At 37.2% G+C, this 19,815-nt stretch overlaps 1 protein-coding gene across 3 annotated transcripts in view; it reads left to right on the forward strand.

Moving 5' to 3' along the window:
• Positions 1–19,815, forward strand: part of FAM120C (family with sequence similarity 120 member C) — a 138,540-nt gene that overhangs the window by 33,242 nt on the left and 85,483 nt on the right. Inside the window, exon 5 of one of the 3 annotated variants that reach the window (XM_082717480.1) lies at positions 12,462–12,701. The exons of the other annotated variants lie outside the window; for them this stretch is intronic. Within the exon in view, the coding sequence (XP_082573606.1) occupies positions 12,462–12,596 (135 nt within the window). The 3' untranslated portion in view covers positions 12,597–12,701. Of the gene's footprint in view, positions 1–12,461; positions 12,702–19,815 lie in introns of those variants that run through there. 3 annotated transcript variants of the gene reach the window in all.

A 19,815-nucleotide genomic window follows, 5' to 3' on the forward strand; every position in this document is an offset into this window, starting at 1 on the left:
CTGATGACATAAACTGCCAACCCATATTTTGTATGTTAAATGTACTATATACTGTATTCTTTTTTTTTTTAATTTTTAATTTTTTATAAACATATATTTTTATCCCCAGTGGTAGAGGTCTGTGAATCGCCAGGTTTACATACTTCACAGCACTCACCAAAGCACATACCCTCCCCAATGTCCATAACACCACCCCCCCCTTCTCCTAACCCCCCTCCCCCCAGCAACCCTCAGTTTGTTTTGTGAGATTAAGAGTCACTTATGGTTTGTCTCCCTCCCAATCCCATCTTGTTTCATTTATTCTTCTCCTACCCCCTTAAGCCCCCATATTGCATCACCACTTCCTCATATCAGGGATATCTTATGATAGTTGTCTTTCTTGGATTGACTTATCTCGCTAAGCATGATACGATCTAGTTCCATCCACGTTGTCGCAAATGGCAAGATTCCATTTCTTTTGATGGCTGCATAGTATTCCATTGTGTATATATACCACATCTTCTTTATCCATTCATCTGTTGATGGACATCTAGGTTCTTTCCATAGTTTGGCTATTGTGGACATTGCTGCTGTAAACATTCAGGTGCACATACCCTTTCGGATCACTACGTTTGTATCTTTATGGTAAATACCCCGTAGTGCAATTGCTGGGTCATAGGGCAGTTCTATTTTCAACATTTTGAGAAACCTCCATGCTGTTTTCCAGAGTGGTTGCACCAGCTTGCATTTCCACCAACAGTGTAGAAGGGTTCCCCTTTCTCCCCATCCTCTCCAACATCTGTCATTTCCTGACTTGTTAATTTTAGCCATTCTTACTGGTGTGAGGTGGTATCTCATTGTGATTTTGATTTGTATTTCCCTGATGCCGAGTGACATGGAACACTTTTTCATGTGTCTTTTGGCCATCTGGATGTCTTCTTTGCAGAAATGTCTGTTCATGTCCTCTGCCCATTTCTTGATTGGATTATTTGTTCTTTGGGTGTTGAGTTTGGTAAATTCTTTCTAGATTTTGGACACTAGTCCTTTATCTGATATGTCATTTGCAAATATCTTCTCCATTCTGTCAGTTGTCTTTTGATTTTGTTAACTGTTTCCTTGTCTGTGCAAAAGCTTTTGGTCTTGATAAAATCCCAATAGTTCGTTTTTGCCCTTGCTTCCCTTGCCTTCGGCGATGTTCCTAGGAAGATGTTGCTGCGGCTGAGGTCGAAGAGGTTGCTGCCTGTGTTCTCCTCAAGGATTTTGATGGATTCCTTTCTCACATTGAGGTCCTTCATCCATTTTGAGTCTATTTTCGTGTGTGGTGTGAGGAAATGGTCCAATTTCATTTTTCTGCATGTGGCTGTCCTGTTTTCCCAACACCATTTATTGAAGAGACTGTCTTTTTTCCATTGGACATTCTTTCCTGCTTTGTCGAAGATTAGTTGACCATAGAGTTGAAGGTCTATTTCTGGGCTTTCTATTCTGTTCCATTGATCTATGTGTCTGTTTTTGTGCCAGTACCATGCTGTCTTGATGATGACAGCTTTGTAATACAGCTTGAAGTCCAGAATTGTGATGCCACCACCTTTGGCTTTCTTTTTCAATATTCTTGTGGCTATTTGAGGTCTTTTCTGGTTCCATATAAATTTCAGGATTATTTGTTCCTTTTCTTTGAAAAAGATGGATGGTACTTTGATAGGAATTGCATTAAATGTGTAGTTTGCTTTAGGTAGCATAGACATTTTCACAATATTTATTCTTCCAATCCAGGAGCATGGGACATTTTTCCATTTCTTTGTGTCTTCCTCAATTTCTTTCATGAGTACTTTATAGTTTTCTGAGTATAGATTCTGTGCCTCTTTGGTTAGGTTTATTCCTAGGTATCTTACGGTTTGGGGTGCAATTGTAAATGGGATTGACTCCTTAATTTCTCTTTATTCTGTCTTGTTGTTGTTGTAGAGAAATGCAACTGATTTCTGTGCATTGATTTTATATCCTGATACTTTACTGAATTCCTGTACAAGTTCTAGCAGTTTTGGAATGGAATCTTTTGGGTTTTCCACATATGGTATCATATCATCTGCGAAGAGTGATAGTTTGACTTCTTCTTTGCCGATTTGGATGCCTTTAATTTCCTTTTGTTGTCTGACTGCTGAGGCTAGGACTTCTAGTACTATATGGAATAGTAGTGGTGATAATGGGCATCCCTGCCATGTTCCTGACCTTAGCGGAAAAGCTTTCAGTTTTTCTCCATTGAGAATGATATTTGCGGTGGGTTTTTCATAGATGGCTTTGATAATATTGAGGTATGTGCCCTCTATCCCTACACTTTGAAGAATTTTGATCAGGAAGGGATGCTGTACTTTGTCAAATGCTTTTTCAGCATCTACTGAGAGTATCATATAGTTCTTGTTCTTTCTTTTATTGATGTGTTGTATCACACTGATTGATTTGCAGATGTTGAACCAACCTTGCAGCTTTGGAATAAATCCCACTTGGTCTGAGTATAGATTATTGGTGAATAATCCTTTTAATGTACTGTTGAATCCTATTGGCTAGTATTTTGTTGAGTATTTTCGCATCTGTGTTCATCAAGGATATTGGTCTATAGCTCTCTTTTTTGATGGGATCCTTGTCTGGTTTTGGGATCAAGGTGATGCTGGCCTCATAAAATGAGTTTGGAATTTTCCTTCCATTTATATTTTTTAGAACAGTTTCAGGAGAATAGGAATTAGTTCTTCTTTAAATATTTGGTAGAATTCCCCTGCGAAGCTGTCTGGCCCTGGGCTTTTGTTTGTTTGGAGATTTTTACGGACTCTTTCAATCTCGTTACTGGTTATGGGTCTGTTCAGGCTTTCTATTTCTTCCTGGTTCAGTTGTGGTAGTTAATATGTTTCTAGGAAAGCATCCATTTCTTCCACATTGTCAAATTTATTGCCGTAGAGTTGTTCATTGTATGTTCTTATAATTGTTTGTATTTCTTTGGTGTTAGTTGTGATCTCTCCTCTTTCATTCATGATTTTATTTATTTGGGTCCTTTCTCTTTTCTTTTTGATAAGTCGGGCCAGGGGTTTATCAATTTTATTAATTCATTCAAAGAACCAGCTCCTAGTTTCGTTGATTTGTTCTATTGTTTTTTTTTTTTCATTTCTATTTCATTGATTTCTGCTCTGATCTTTATGATTTCTCTTCTCCTGCTGGGCTTAGGGTTTCTTTCTTGTTCTTTCTCCAGCTCATTTAGGTGTAGGGTTAGGTTGTGTACCTGAGACCTTTCTTGTTGCTTGAGAAAGGCTTGTACCCCTATATAGTTTCCTCTCAGGACTGCCTTTGTTGTGTCCCACAGATTTTGAACCGTTGTGTTTTCATTATCATTTGTTTCCATGAATTTTTTCAATTCCTCTTTAATTTCCGGTTGACCTATTCATTCTTTAGAAGGATGCTGTTTAGTTTCCATGTATTTGGGTTCTTTCCAATCTTCCTCTTGTGGTTGAGTTCTAGCTTCAGAGTATTGTGTTCTGAAAATATGCAAGGAATGATCCCAATCTTTTGATACTGGTTGCGACCTGATTTAGGACCGAGCATGTGATCTATTCTGGAGAATATTCCATGTGCACTAGAGAAGAATTTGCATTCTGTTGCTTTGAGATGAAATGTTCTGAATATATCTGTGATGTCCATCTGGTCCAGTGTGTCATTTAAGGCCTTTATTTCCTTGTTGATCTTTTGCTTGGATGATCTGTCCATTTCTGTGAGGGGAGTGTTAATGTCCCCTACTATTATTGTATTATTGTTGATGTGTTTCTTTGATTTTGTTATTAATTGGTTTATATAGTTGGCTGCTCGCACGTTGGGGGCATAGATATTTAAAATTGTTAGATCTTCTTGTTGGACAGACCCTTTGAGTATGATATAGTGTCCTTCCTCATCTCTTATTATAGTCTTTGGCTTAAAATCTAATTGATCTGATATAAGGATTGCCACTCCTACTTTCTTCTGATGTCCATTATCATGGTAAATTCTTTTTGACCACTTCACTTTAAATCTGGAGGTGTCTATGGGCTTAAAATAAGTTTCTTGGAGACAGCATATAGATGGGTTTTGTTTTTTTATCCATTCTGATACCCTGTGTCTTTTGATTGGGGCATTTAGCCCATTAACGTTCAGGGTAACTATTGAGAGATATGAATTTAGTGCCATTGTATTGCCTGTATGGTGACTGTTACTCTATATGGTCTCTGTTTTTTCTGATCTACCACTTGTAGGCTCTCTCTTTGCTTAGAGGACCCCTTTCAATATTTCCTATAGATCTGGTTTGGTGTTTGCAAACTCTTTCAGTTTTTGTTTGTCCTGGAAGCTTTTAATCTCTCCTTCTATTTTCCATGATAGCCTAGCTGGATATAGTATTCTGGTTGCATATTTTTCTCGTTTAGTGCTCTGAAAATATCATGCCAGCTCTTTCTGGCCTGCCAGGTCTCTGTGGATACGTCTGCTGCCAATCTAATATTTTTACCATTGTATGTTACAGACTTCTTTTCCTGGGCTGCTTTCAGGATTTTCTCTCTGTTACTAAGACTTGTAAATTTTACTATTAGGTCACGGGGTGTAGGCCTATTCTTATTGATTTTGAGGGGTGTTCTCTGCACCTCCTGAATTTTGATGCCTGTTCCCTTTGCCATATTGGGGATATTCTCCTCAATAATTCTTTCCAGTATACCCTCTGCTCCCCTCTCTCTTTCTTCTTCTGGAATCCCAGTTATTCTAATGTTGTTTTGTCTTATGGTGTCACTTATCTCTCAAATTCTCCCCTCGTGGTCCAGTAGCTGTTTGTCCCTCTTTTGCTCAGCTTCTCTATTCTCTATCATTTGGTCTTCTGTATCACTAATTCTTTCTTCTGCCTCATTTATCCTAGCAGTGAGAGCCTCCATTTTTGATTGCACCTCATTAATAGCTTTTTTGCTTTCAACTTGGTTAGATTTTAGTTCTTTTATTTCTCCAGAAAGGGCTTTTATATCTCTCGAGAGGGTTTCTCTAATATCTTCCATGCCTTTTTCGATCCCGGCTAGAACCTTGAGAATTGTCATTCTGAACTCTAGATCTGACATATTACCAATGTCTGTATTGATTAGGTCCCTAGCCTTCGGTACTGCCTTTTGTTCTTTTTTTGTGGTGAATTTTTTTTTTTAAAGATTTTTTTTTTAATTTATTTATTTGACAGAGAGAAATCACAAGTAGGCAGAGAGGCAGGCAGAGAGAGAGAGAGAGAGGAGGAAGCAGGCTCCCTGCTGAGCAGAGAGCCCGATGCGGGACTCGATCCCAGGACCCTGAGATCATGACCTGAGCCGAAGGCAGCAGCATAACCACTGAGCCACCCAGGCGCCCTTGTGGTGAATTTTTCAGCCTTGTCATTTTGTCCAGATAAGAATATATGAAGGAGCAAGTAAAATACTAAAAGCGTGGCAACAATCCCAGGAAAATATGCTTTATCCAAATCAGAAGAGGTCCCAAATCGTGAGGGGCGGAGAAAGGGGATCAAAATAGGTTCAGAAAGAAAGAGAAAAAAACAAAGAAAAGAATCAAAAAAAGAAAACGAATAAAGAAAAGTATAGAAAAGAAAAAAATATAAATAATAGATAAACTGGTTAAAAAACGTTAAAAAAGAAAAGGGTAAAAGTTTAAAAAAATTTAGTAGAAGAAGAGAAAAAAATGAAAAAGAAAAAAAATTAAATTAACTGTAAGACTAAAGAATCGTAGGGAAAAAGCTATGAGTTCCGTGCTTTTCTTTCTCCTCCTCTGGAATTCTGCTACTTTCCTTCATATTGAAACTGCCCTCCTTGGTAGGTGAACTTGGTCTTGGCTGGATTTCTTGTTGATCTTCTGGGGGAGGGGGCTGTTGTAGTGATTCTCAAGTGTCTTTGCCCCAGGCGGAATTGTACTGCCCTTACCAGGCGCCGGTCTGAGTAATCCGCTCGGGTTTGCTTTCAGGAGCTTTTGTTCCCTGAGCGCTTTCCGTAGAGTTCCGGAGGACGGGAATACAAATGGCGGCCTCCTGGTCTCTGGCCCAGAGGAGCCGAGAGCCCAGGGCCCCACTCCTCTGTGCACCCTAAGAGAACAGCACCCAGTAATTCCTGTATGCCTGACCTCCGGCTGCGCTCCGAGCTTACCGAGCCTGCGACTGGTTCAAGGTAACCCCGAGCTGTGAGCTTACTGTCGGCTCTGTCTCTGTAGCCGGCTTCCCTGTTCTTATACCTGTAAGCTCTGCAACACTCAGACACCCCCGATCCTTCTATGACCCTGGTGGCCTAAGGCCCCGCTGACCCCGCCTGGGCTTCAGCTTGGTTTAGCCTCTGGAGCGATGTCCCTCAGCGGAACAGACTTTTAAAAGTCCTGATTTTGTGCTCCGTTGCTCTGCCACTTGCCTGGAGCCGGCCCTTCCCCCCCATGGTCTATCTTACCGTCGCTTTGGATTCACGTCTCCGCCAGTCCTACCTTTCAGAAAGTGGTTGTTTTTCTGTTTCTAGAATTGCTGTTCTTCTTCTCTTCGATCTGCCAGTGGATTTGCAGGTGTTTGCAATCTTAGATAAGCTCTCTAGCTGATCTCCTGCTAGCTGAAGTAGTCTCAGCCTGCTCCTTCTCTGCCATCTTGACTCCTCCTCCTATATACTGTATTCTTATGATAAAGTAAGCTAGAGGAAAAAAAAGGTTATTAAGAAAATTATAAGGAAGAGGAAATGCATTAAAGTACTGTATTGTATTTATCAAAAAAAAATTCACATATAAGTGACTCACACAGCTCAAACCTGTGTTGTTCAAGGGTCAGCCAGATAGATGAGTTTTAGTTTTCAGATCCAGTAATACAATTATCTCTCTCCATTTATTTAGTTCATCTTTGATTTTTTTCATGAGCATTATATAGTTTTCAGCATACAAGTCCCATACATTTTTTATTTTTTATCATTATTCTTTAAATTTAATTAATTAACATAAAGTATATTATTTGTTTCAGGGATACAAGTCTGTGATTTATCAGTCTTATAGTCTGTAATTTTTCAGTGTTATCTAATACTCAGTGCTCATTATAACACATAGCGCTCCCCAATGTCCATCACCCTGTTACTGCATCCTCCACCCTCTCCCCTCCAGCAACCCAGTTTGTTTCCTAAGATTAAGAGCCTCTTATGGTTTGTCTCCCTGTCTGGTTTCATCTTGTTTCATTTTTTCCTCTCTTCCCCTATGATCCTCTCTTCTTAAATTCCACATATCAGTAAGATCATATGATAATTGTGTTTCTCTGATTAACTTATTTCACTTAGCATCAGACACTCTAGTTCCATCCACATCGTAGCAAATGGCAAGATTTCTTTTTTGTTGGCTGCATAATATTCCATCATATATATATATGTGTGTGTATGATGGATGTGTATATATATATCATATGTGTATATATACATATACATACACATCTATATGATGTATATATACATCTGTATAGATATATACATCTGTATAGATATATACATCTATACATATATGTATATATACATCTATGTAGATATATACACATATATGTGTATATATCTACATAGATGTATATATATGTATATACATGTATATACATCTATAGATCGATATAGATCTATATACATATATAGATATATACAAAAATATACATCTATCATTTATATATTCCTCTATATAGATGTGTATATATATACATCATATATATGTTTATGTATGAATGTATATGATGGATGGGTGTATATATGTATTATATATACAAACACATACACACACACACATAATATACACACACACAGGGACGCCTGGGTGGCTCAGTTGGTTAAGCAGCTGCCTTCGGCTCAGGTCATGATCCCGGCGTCCTGGGATCGAGTCCCACATCGGGCTCCTTGCTCCATGGGGAGTCTGCTTCTCCTTCTGACTCTGCCTTCCACTCTGTCTGCCTGTGCTCGCTCTTGCTCTCCCTCTGAAAAATAAATAAATAAAATCTTTAAAAAAATATATACACACACACACACATCCATACATACACACACACACCACATCTTCTTCATCCATTTATCTGTCAGTGGACATCTGGGCTCTTTCCACAGTTTGGCTATTGTGGACATGGCTGCTATAAACATTGGGATGCAAGTGCCCCTTCAGATCACTACATTTGTATCTTTGGAGTAAATACCCTGTATTGCAATTGCTGCATCATAGGGTAGCTCTTTTTTCAACTTTTTGAGGAACCTCCATACTGTTTTCCAAAGTGGCTGCACCAGCTTGCATTCCCACCAACAGTGTAGGAGGGTTCCTCTTTTTCCACATCCTCCCCAACATCTGTCATCTGTTGTTTCCTGATTTGTTAATTTTAGCTATTCAGATTTATGTGCAGTGGTATCTCATTGTGGTTTTGATTTGTATTTCCCTGATGCTGATTGATATTGAGCACTTTGTTATGGTGTGTTGGCCATTTGGAGGTCTTCTTTGCAGAAATGTCTGTTCATGTCTTCTGCCCATTTCTTGATTGGATTATTTGTTTTTTGGGTATTGAGTTTGATACGTTCTTTATAAATTTTGGACAGTAGCCTTTTATCTGATATGTCATTTGCAAGTATCTTCTTCCATTCTGTCAATTGTCTTTTGGTTTTGTTGACTGTTTCCTTGCTGTGTAAAAGCTTTTTATTTTGATGAAGTCCCAATAGTTCATTCTTGCCTTTGGAGATGTGTCCAGCAAGATACTGCTGTGGCTGAGGTCAGAGAGTTGCTACCTATGTTCTCCTATAGGATTTTGATGGATTCCTGTCTCACATTGAGGTCTTTCATCCATTTTGAATTTATTTTTGTATATGGTGTGAAAAGTGCTCAAGTTTCATTCTTTTGTATGTTGCTCTCTAGTTTTCCCAACACCATTTGTGAAAGAAATTTTCCCATTGATATTCTTTCCTGCTTTGTCAAAGATTAGTTGACCATAGAGTGAGGGTCCATTCCTGAGTTCTCTGTTCTGTTCCATTGATCTATGTGTCTGTTTTTGTGCCAGTACCATGCTGTCTTGATGATTATAGCTTTGTAATACAGCTTGAAGTATAGAATTGTGATGCCCCTAGCTTTAGTTTTTTTCAACATTCCTTTGGCTATTTGGGGTTTTTTCTGATTCCATACAAATTTTAAGATTATTTGTTCCAGTTCTGTGATAAAAGTTGATGGTATTTTGATAGGGATTGACCTGAATCTGTAGATTGCTCTAGGTGGCGTTGACATTTTTAACAACATCTGTTCTTCCAGTCTGTGAGCATCGAATGTTTTTCCATTTCTTTGTGCCTTCCTCAATTTCTTTCATGATTATTCTATAGTTTTATGAGTACAGATACTTTGCCTCTTTGGTTAGGTTTATTCCTAGGTATTTTGGGTGCAATTGTAACAACTCCTTATTTCTTTCTCTGCTGCTTCATTATTGGTGTACAGAAATGCAACTGATTTCTGTGCATTGATTTTATATCCTGCCACTTTGCTGAATTCCTGTATGAGTTCTAGCAATATTGGGGTGGAGTCTTTGGAGTTTTCCACATAAAGGATCATGTCATCTGCAAAGAGTGAGAGTTTGACTTCTTTGCCAATTTGTATGCCTTGTTATTTCTTTTTATTTTCTGATTGCTGAGGCTAGGACAAGCCCCATACATTTTTTACATTTAAGTATTTTATAATTAAGGTACCTATTTGGTTTTTTTATTTCAATTTCTAATTGTTCATTGCTACTGTATTAAAATATGATTGTTTTTTGTGTGTTGACCTTGTATCCTGCAACTTTCCTAAACTCACAAGAAGTTTTTTAGTAGATTTCTTGGTATTTCTGTGTAGATGATCAATTGGCTGTGAATCAGGACAGTTTTATTTCTTTTCTGGTCTCTTTGCCTTTTTTTTTTTCTTACTGCACCATCTAGGATTTCCAAACAATGGTGATTAGGAGTGATGAGAGAGGCTATATCTTTTTCTCATGTTCTCAATACTTGGGAAGAGCATTCAGTCAGCATTAAGTTTTATATTAGCTATAGTTTTTGTCAATGTACATTATCAGGCTGAGGAAGTTATGCTCCTCTTTTACTAAGAGTACTTGTCATTAAAGAATGGTCTGTTTTGTCAAATGTATTTTTTTGCATCTACTGATAAGCTCATGTGCTTTTTCTTCTTTCTTCTTCTTTTGAATATTGAACCTTCTTTGCATTCCCAGGATGTGCTGAAGGTATACTTCCTTTCTTATATTATTGGATTTGAATAGTACTTTATTTAACATTTTTGCATTTATTTTCTTGAGGAATATTGGTCTATAGGGTTTTTTTTTTTTTGTGCTGTCTTTGTCTGGTTTGGTGTATCAGGGTAATGCTGGACTCAAATGAGTTGGCAAGTGTTCTTCTCTTTTTGGGGGGAAAGATTGTGTAGAATTAGTTTTTCCTCTTTAATTGGTAGAATTTGCCAGTGATTTCTTGCAGAGATTTCTTTGAATTTATGCTGTTCAGAGTTTTCTAAGCTAATTGAATATCTAAGTATGTCTTTTACTAAGTTTGAGAAGTTTTCAGCTATTTTTTTTTCAAATAGTTGTCCTGTTCCATGTTTTCTTTTCCTTCCATGAGTATAATGACACCAATGTTAGAAATTTTGGTATTCCTGTGTATCCTTGAGGCTCTATATTTTTCAGTAAAATTTCATTTTTATCACTGATTTTCACACTGGATAATTTCTTTTGATTTATCATCAATTTCATTGACTCTTTCCTTGGTCATCTCTGGTCTGCTATAGAGCCCATCCAGTGAGGTTTTTTAAAATTTTGGTTATGAATTTGGTTATGAATTGTTAAGTTCTAAAATTTCCATTTAGTTCTTCTTTACATATGATCTTTTTTTGCAGAGGCTTTCTGTCTTTCTTTTTTGTTTCAGAAGTGTTTACCTTACTTTCAAGCACTTTTATAAAGCTGCTTTGATGTCTTTGTCAGATAATTCCAGCATGTTTGTCATCTTGGCACTGAAATTCTTGGTCTTGTTTCAATATAATAGGGAATGTTTACAGTTTTGTTTTAGGAGGCAATTGACCCATTTAGGTTCAGACCACAGGTTCTTACCATCCTTCTGTGGGCAGTGGTATCATTGTCAATGCAATTTTCAAAGTTTGCAAACTTATTTGGCTTGGTCCCATGTGTATGCTACCCACTCAGTATCCAGTCTGGGACTTGTTTGGTTGTTTATTTCTTCAGTTCTCAGAGTCTATTGTCTGCTGTTTAGTGTCAGATCCACCCATTCTGTTTGTTCCCTCTCTATTATCTCTTCAGTACTTCTGGTTCATATGGTTCCACCCTTTCTCAGTGTCTGGGGCTAACCAGCAGAAGGATAGAAAGAGAGGAAAAGCATCAAAGGTTTGCCATACCCTACTGAGACTGCTTCTTCTCTGATTGGAGAAGAAGGTTGCCATGCTGCTACATTAAGTTTGTTTCAGGCTGGTACACATGAGAACAGACAAAGGAAAAGAAAAAAACTTGGGGTGTTTCCGCATACTTTCTTGAGTTTTCAAGAACCCCTTTCCCATTTTAAGCCAGAACTAAACTTAGGTTTCCCCTGGTGCTCTCTGTCCACATCAGTGTATGCTTCCAGGTGTTAGGCTGCAGTCTGTCCACACCAAGGGATACTGCAAGAAAAAGAAATGCTAAACTCACACATGATTCTGTGATACTTTGAATTCTGGTCTTCTTCCCCAGTCCTCCTGCCACTGTTTACTTTTTCACAGTCTTCAAATAGTTGCTCCTAGGTTTTATGACAAACTTCCAATGGGAATAAGGTAGTGTGTTTACTCCGTCTTATCTGGAATAGAACTCTCTCCGTAGATTTTTTTTTAAGCAAATAAAGCATGAAATCAGCACTTCTTTTTGGGAACATAAGTTTTCCTAACTAGTTATGTGGTAGCACAATCTAGTATCCATTACTTTACATCTAACTTTCTAGCATAATTAGAAAAAGGGTTGTTTTTCATTTAAAAAAATGTACTTGGGCTTTATTTTCCCAAAGGGCTTAATTTCTTTTTATATTCAAATCATTATTTTTCCAAGTGCCTTTCCTAACATCTTTCATAATTCTTTCTTCCACTGTTGTTGAACACTAACTGTACTAGATCTCTTGTTCCATGACTTCTAGCATGATGTACACAGTCCTCCATCATTTCCCTTGACTTAAGGAAATCTTGACCTTTATGATAGATTTTGCTCATTCACCTTTTGATTTCCATTGTACTTTCAGCTGTTTGCAAAGGCACTGACTCACAAAGAAAGAAATTCACATAGTGAGTAGGGAGAGATTTTAGTGTTAAGTAGGAGATACTGTTTAGATGGAGAATAAATTTTCCTTCCCTTTTTTATTGTGATAAAATATATATAACATAAGGGGGGCAGGCTCCCAATCCGGTTCCATCTGGTTTTCCCTCCGCCCCCGCGGCACGTGCAGCAGCTCGAGCGGGAGGAGCGGCAGTGGCCAGGCAGCCCAGCTTCGCGAAGGCTCTGGGCGCGCCGCGGCCCTCAGCCACCTGGCTCGCGCCTGCCCCACCACCATGATGCCCAAGAGGAAGGTGAGCTCCGCTGAGGGCGCGGCGAAGGAGGAGCCCAAGAGGAGGTCGGCGGGGTTGTCTGCGAAGCCTGTGCCTACGAAAGGAAGTGAAGCCCAAGAAGGCGGCAGCAAAGGATAAATCTTCAGACAAAAAAGTGCAAAGGAGAAAAGGGGAGCAAAGGGAAAATAGGCTGAAGTGGCTAACCAAGAAATGAAAGAACACTTACCTGCAGAAAATGGAGAAATAAAAAATGAGGAGAGTCCAGCATCCAATGAAGCAGGAGAGAAAGAAGCCAACTCTGATTAATATCACATACCATGTCTTATCAGTGGTCCCTGTCTCCCTTCTTGTACAAACCAGAGGAATATTTTTATCAACTATTTTGTAAATGCAAGTTTTTTAGTAGCTCTAGAAACATTTTTAAGAAGGACAGAATCCCACCTCATCCCATTTTTTAAGTGTAAATGCTTTTTTTTAAGAGGTGAAATCATTTGCTGGTTGTTTATTTTTTGGTACAACCAGAAAATAGTGGGATATTGAATGTGGGAGGCTTTGATTGTCTTGGGTGTCAGCTCAACATCCATAGATGGGGTAGTTTTTTATATCCTGTAATACCAAGCATACTAAATGGCAATTTGGAGTCAGTCGTGCATTTGATATGTCTTGAATCTTTTAAATTACTCCTTTTCCCATGTTGTTTTGGTAGAATTGTTGCCTAAAGAAAACCACTCCTAGATCTTGGCTCTCCCTGTCAGAATTCTTGTGCACTCTGTAACATCTTGGTTGTGGTAGTCCAGTTTTCCTAGTAACTCTGTTAATGTGCTGTGCAAGATTGAAAATTTGAGTATGTAGTGTATATGATATTAAATTATGAATTAATGGGACTTAACACTGTAACAGTGTATCAGCATTTGAATCTATTGGTACTTGATACACTGTTAAGGAAAATTGCCTCCAAATTTTAAGCTGGAAGGTCACTGGAATAACTTTTAGAAAAGAATCACAACTACGTGATTTTTTAGATTTTTGGTACGTACATTAGGAATTGTGTACAAAATTGAAATGTCTGTACTGATCCTCAGAACAACCAATAAAAACTCAGTTATGAAAATATATATATATAACATAAAATTTACCATCTTAATCATTTTAAGTGTGCAGTTCAGTGGTATTAAATACATTCATAGTGTTGTGTACCATCACCATCATCCATCTTCATTATTCTTCATCTTGTAAAACTGAAACTCTGTACCCATTAAATGATATCTTTCCATTTTCCCCTCCCCTCTAGCCCTTGGCAACCCCAGTTCTACTTTCTTTCCCTATGATTTTTTAGAAGATTTTTATTTATTTATCTATTTATTTGACAGAGAGCAAGGGAGAGAGAGAGCACAAGCAGGGGGAACAGCAGAGGGATAAGGAGAAGCAGGCTTCCCACCGAGCAGGGAGCCTGATGTGGGACTCCATCCAAGGACCCTGAGATAATGACCTGAGCTAAAGGCAGACACTTAACTTACTGAGCCACCTAGGCACCCTTCTTTCCCTATGATTTTAACCACTTTAGGTGCCTCATCTAAATGGAATTAAACATTATTTGTCTTTTTGTGACTGACTTATTTCACTTAGCACAGTTTCTTCAAGATTTATCCATGTTGTAACATGTGAAAGAATTTCTTTCCTTTTAAACCAAATAATATTCCATCATATGTTGATGGGAAAATGTTTCTAAGTGTTCATCTGAGTGTTGAATATTTTTGATGTTACAGCTTTTGGTTCCCTTTAGAACTTTATGATCTTTGGGATCTGGATAATGACTATTCATTAAAAACAAGGATCCCCCTTTTCACTAAACAATAAGAACAAAAAATTTAAAAAATAGGGACTTTGCTGTGAATTCCACCCTAAATGTTTTACAGTGTTTCCTAATCTCCTTTGTATGTATGTATGTATGTTTTGATGTGTTAAAATTTTTAACCTGCTTTTTTCACTTAACATTATGTCTTAAAACAGTTTTCATCGTTGTTGTATAATTTTCATACATATCATTTTTAGCAGTTGTAGAATTATGAGAGCTCCCCTAAACAAACATAAAAAAACTGCTAGGTAATAGCATTAAAGGACAATGTTCTTCTCTGCTTCCCATGTTCTCTGGCGATCTATAGAAGAAAAGGGGAGGATATTATTAAACATGATCATATATGAAATACTGAATATACTTCCACAGACAAGGTCTCATGCTAGACACTAAAATATAAGTGTGAATAAACTCTTCTCTGTTCTTGCAGAACTTTTGGTCAAATGTGAGGCAGAGGCACATAAATAAGTAAAATGAAGAAAAACCACAATAAATATGTCACAGGAGGAAAGGTTTCATAGAACTTGTACCCTTGAAGGAAGAGTAAATGTTATGTCAGAGCACAGAAGAGTGATACATTGAGAGTCATACTCATAATTCAGTATTTCAGGGAATGAGGTCATAGATCTTTATTCACGGATGTTGAATAGTTTACAAGTTAAGTGCAGAAATCAAGTTGAAAAAACAGTATAATAATATGATTCCACATATATGAAAAAAGCAAAACTATATTGGTATATATACATAATATGTATATGACAGGACACAGATCAAACTGATAACACTGGTCACTTCTGGGGAGGGGAGTAAGTACAGAGCTATAGATATTAAGGAAGACTGTATGTCTTTTATCTTTTAGGAGATTGTCAGGTGTGTAATTAAATACAATCTGGAAATAATAGTGAATATGTAACTAATGGAACCTTGATACAGTGGAATATTATTCAGCCAAATATCATTCTATAAATCAGTAATTTGCATGTAATCTTGAGAGTTGGGATACTTTTTCAGACAATTACATACTCAAAAGATTATTGAGAAAGCAGAGTGATTTTATTTCTAAGTGAGGCTAGAGGACCTGGTGATCTTGATTTCTGTGTTTGTGTGCCTAAATGTTTATAAATAAAGACATCTGGAATGCTATATAGATCCTAGAATGTTAACAATTATAGATTCTGAGAGAGAAGATTATAAATGTTTAAAATTATACCTTTTTGGATTACATATTTTAATAATTTTTATATATTTCTATAAGAAATGTTTTTTGTAGCTGGATGGTTATTTTGTAGAAGGTACTCAACATTGGGGCTATATGGTGAATTGGGCACTCATGCATTGATAATGAGAGTATAATTTAAGACATCGGTTTTGGAAAGAGATTTACTATCATGTCAAAAGTCTATGCATTTTAGACTTAAAGACTCCTGCGGATTGAAAGTGAGGAGATGGAGAACCATCTGTCATGTAGTGAACATCAAAAGAAAGCTGGAGTAGCCATGCTTCTCTCAGACAAATGAGATTCTAAAACAAAGATTAACGAGATGAAGAAGGGCATTATCATAATTAAGGGATCTGTTCATCAAGAAGATCTAACAGTTATAAATATGTATACCCCTAACTCGGGAGCACCCAAATATATAAATCAATTCATAATAAACATAAATCCATTGATAATAATACAATAATAGCAGTAGACTTTAATACCCCACTTACAGCAATGGACAGATCATCTAAGAAAAGCAGCAGGGAAACTTGGCTTTGAATGACACACTGGGCCAGGTGGACTTAAAAGATAATATTCAGAACATTTCATCCTAAAGCAGCAGAATACACATTCTTTTCGAGTGCATGTGGAACATTCTCCAGAATGATTCACATACGGGGTCAAAAATCAGCCCTCAACAAATACAAAGAGACTGAGATCATAACATGCATAGTTTTAGACCACAACATTACAAAACTTGAAGTCAACCATAAGAAAAAAAAAAGGAAAGACTGCAGATACATGGAGATTAAGGAACATTCTACTGAAGAGTGAATGGGTTAACCAAGAATTAAAGAAGAAATTTAAAAATATATGGAAGCAAATGAAAATAGAAACATGTCTGTCCAAAACCTTTGGGATGCAGCAGTGGCAGTATTAAGAGGGAATTACATTGTTACGCAGTCCTACCTCACGAAAGAAGAAAAGTCTCAAATACATAATCTAACCTTACACCTAAAGGAGCTGGAAAAAGAACAGCAAATAACCACCTAAAGGAGTCGGAAAATGAATAGCAAATAAAGTCTAAGTCCTTGAGAAAAAGGGAAATAATAAAGATTAGAGCAGAAATAAACTATATAAAAACCAAACCAAAAGAAAACAAAAACCCCATAGAATAGGTTAAAAAAACTAAGAGCTAGTTATTTGAAATAATTGGGAAAATTGATAAACCCCTATCAAAAAGAAAGGAGAAAGGACACAAATAGATAAAAATCATGAGTGAAAGTAGTGATCACAACCAACACCACAGAAACACAGTTATAAAACAGTACTATGAAAAATTATATGCCAAAAAACCACACAACTTGAAAGAAATGGACAAATTCCTAAAAACCTACAAACTGCCAAAACTGAAACAGAAACAAATAGCAAATTTGAACAGATCCATAACAGAAAAGAAATTAAATCAGTAATCAAAAATCTCCCAACAAACAAGAGCCTAGGGCCAGATGGTTTCCTAGGAGAATTCTACAAGACATTTAAATAAGAGTTAATACCTATTCTCCCCAAACTGTTTCAGAAAATAGAAATGGAAGGAAAAGTTCCAAACTCATTGTATGAAGCCAGTATTGCCTTGATTACAAAACAAAAAAAGACCCCACTAAAAAGGAGAATTAAAGGCAAATATTCCTGATAAACATGGATGTAAAAATTCTCCGTAAACTACTAGCAAATCAAATTCAACAATACATTAAAATAATTATTTATCATGTTCAAGTAGGATTTAATCCTGGGCCGCAGAAGTGATTCCGTATTCACAAATCAATCACATCATATTAATAAAAGAAAGGATAAGAAACATATGATCCTATCAATAGATGCAAAAAAAGCATTTGACAAAATAAAGCATCCTTTCTTGATAAAAAACCCTCAACAATGTAGGGATAGAAGGAACTTGCTTCAACCTCATATAGGCCATAAACAAATGACCCACAACTAATATCATCCTCAATGGGGAAAAACAGAGCCCTTCCCCTATGGTCAGGAACCAGACAAGGATGTCTGCTGTCACCATTATTTAACATAGGCATCCAAATTGGCAAGGAAGAAGTCAAACTTTCACTATTGGCAGATAACATGATACTCTATGTAGAAAACCCAAAAGACTCCACCAAAAAATTGCTAGAACTCATACATGAATTCAGCAGAGTTGCAGAATATAAAATCAATGTGCAGAAATCTGCATTTCTATACACCAATAATGAAGCAGCAAAAAGAGAAATCAAGGAATCGATCCCCTTTGCAATTGCACCCAAAACAAGAAGATAACCTAGGAATAAACCTTACTATAAGGAGGTTAAAAAAATCTGTACTCTCAAAACTAGAGAACATTTATGAAAGAAATTGAGGAGAACACAAAGAAATGGAAAAGCATTCCATGTGCATTAGAAGAACAAACATTATTAAGATGTTTATACTACCCAAAGCAGTTTACACATTTAATGAAATCCCTATTAAAATGCCACCAGCATTTTTCTTAGAGCTGGAACAAAACATCCTACAGTTCGTTTGGAACCACAAAAGATCCCAAATAGCCAAAGCAGGCCTGAAAAAGAAGACTAAAACTGGAAGCATCACAGCTCCAGATTTCAAGTTATAGTACAAAGCTATAGTCATTAAAACTGTATGCTACTGACACAAAACAGACGTATATATCAGTGGAACAGAATAGAAAACCCATAAATGGACTCTCAACTCTTTGGTCATATAATCTTTGATAAGGCAGAAAGGAATATCCAATGGAAAAAGAAAACAGTCCCTTTAACAAATGGTGTTGAAAAAACTGGACAGCAGCACGCACAAGTATGAAACTGGATTACTTTCTTATACCAAAAATAAATTCAAAATGGATGAAAGACCTCAACATGAGACAGTAATCCATCAAAATCCTAGAGAACACAGGTATAAACCTCTTTCACCTTGGCAGCAGCAACTTCTTCATAGACACATCTCCAAATGCAAGGAAAACAAAACCAAAAATGAACTGTTCAGACTTATTCAAGATAAAAACAGAACTAAAAGGCAGCATATGGAATGGGAGAAGATATTTACAAACAACATATCTGATAAAGGGCTAGTATCCAACATCAATAAAGAACTTACTAAACTCAACACCCCAGAAAACAAATAATCCAATTAAGAACTGGGCAGTAGACATGTATAGACACTTTTCCAAAAAATGACATTCAGATGGCTAACAAACATATGAAAAGATGCTCAACATCACTCATCATCAGGGAAATACAAACAAAAAATAACAATGAGTTACTACCTCACACCTGTCAGAATGGCTAAAATTAACAACACCAGAAACAACAGGTGTTGGTGAGGATGCAGAGAAAGGGGCCCCTTCTTGCACTATTGGTGGGGATGCAAACTGATACAGCTACTACTCTAGAGAACTTGGAGTTTCCTCAAAAAGTTAAAAATAGAACTGTCCTACCATCCAGCAATTGTGCTACTAGGCATTTATCCAAAGAATACAAAAATACAGATTCAAAGTGGTACATGCACTCTGATGTTTATAGCATCATTATCAACAGTAGCCAAACTATAGAAAGAGCCCAAATGTCTTTAGGCTGATGAATGAATGAAGATGTGATGTGTATATATATATAACACACACACACACACACACACACACACACATACATACACTGGAATATTACTCAGCCATCAAAAGAGTGAAATCTTCCCATTTGCGATAATGTGTATGGAACTAGAGTGTATGACGCTAAGTGAAATACATGTCAGTCAGAGAAAGGCTAATACCATATGATCTCATTCACGTGTGGAATTTAAGAAACAAAACAGGATCATTAAGGAAGGGGGAAAAGAACAAATGGAGAGAGGGAAACAAGCCATAAGAGACTTTTTTAAAAAAGATTTAATTAATTTATTTATTTTAGAGAGAGTGGGGTGGAGGGCAGATGGGGAGAGAAGGGACAAGCAGACTCCTCATTGAGTGTGGAGCCCAGTGTGGGTTTGATCTCATGACCCCGATATTACAACCTTAGCCAAAGCCAAGAGTCAGATGCTCAACTGAGTGAGCCACTCAGGTGCCCCTAAACCATAAGAGATTCTTAACTATAGAGAACAAAGTGAGGGTTTTTGGAGGGAGGTGTGTGGGGGATGG

The sequence above is a fragment of the Mustela nivalis genome (genome assembly GCF_964662115.1).
Source record: "Mustela nivalis genome assembly, chromosome: X".
Classification (NCBI taxonomy): domain Eukaryota; kingdom Metazoa; phylum Chordata; class Mammalia; order Carnivora; family Mustelidae; genus Mustela; species Mustela nivalis.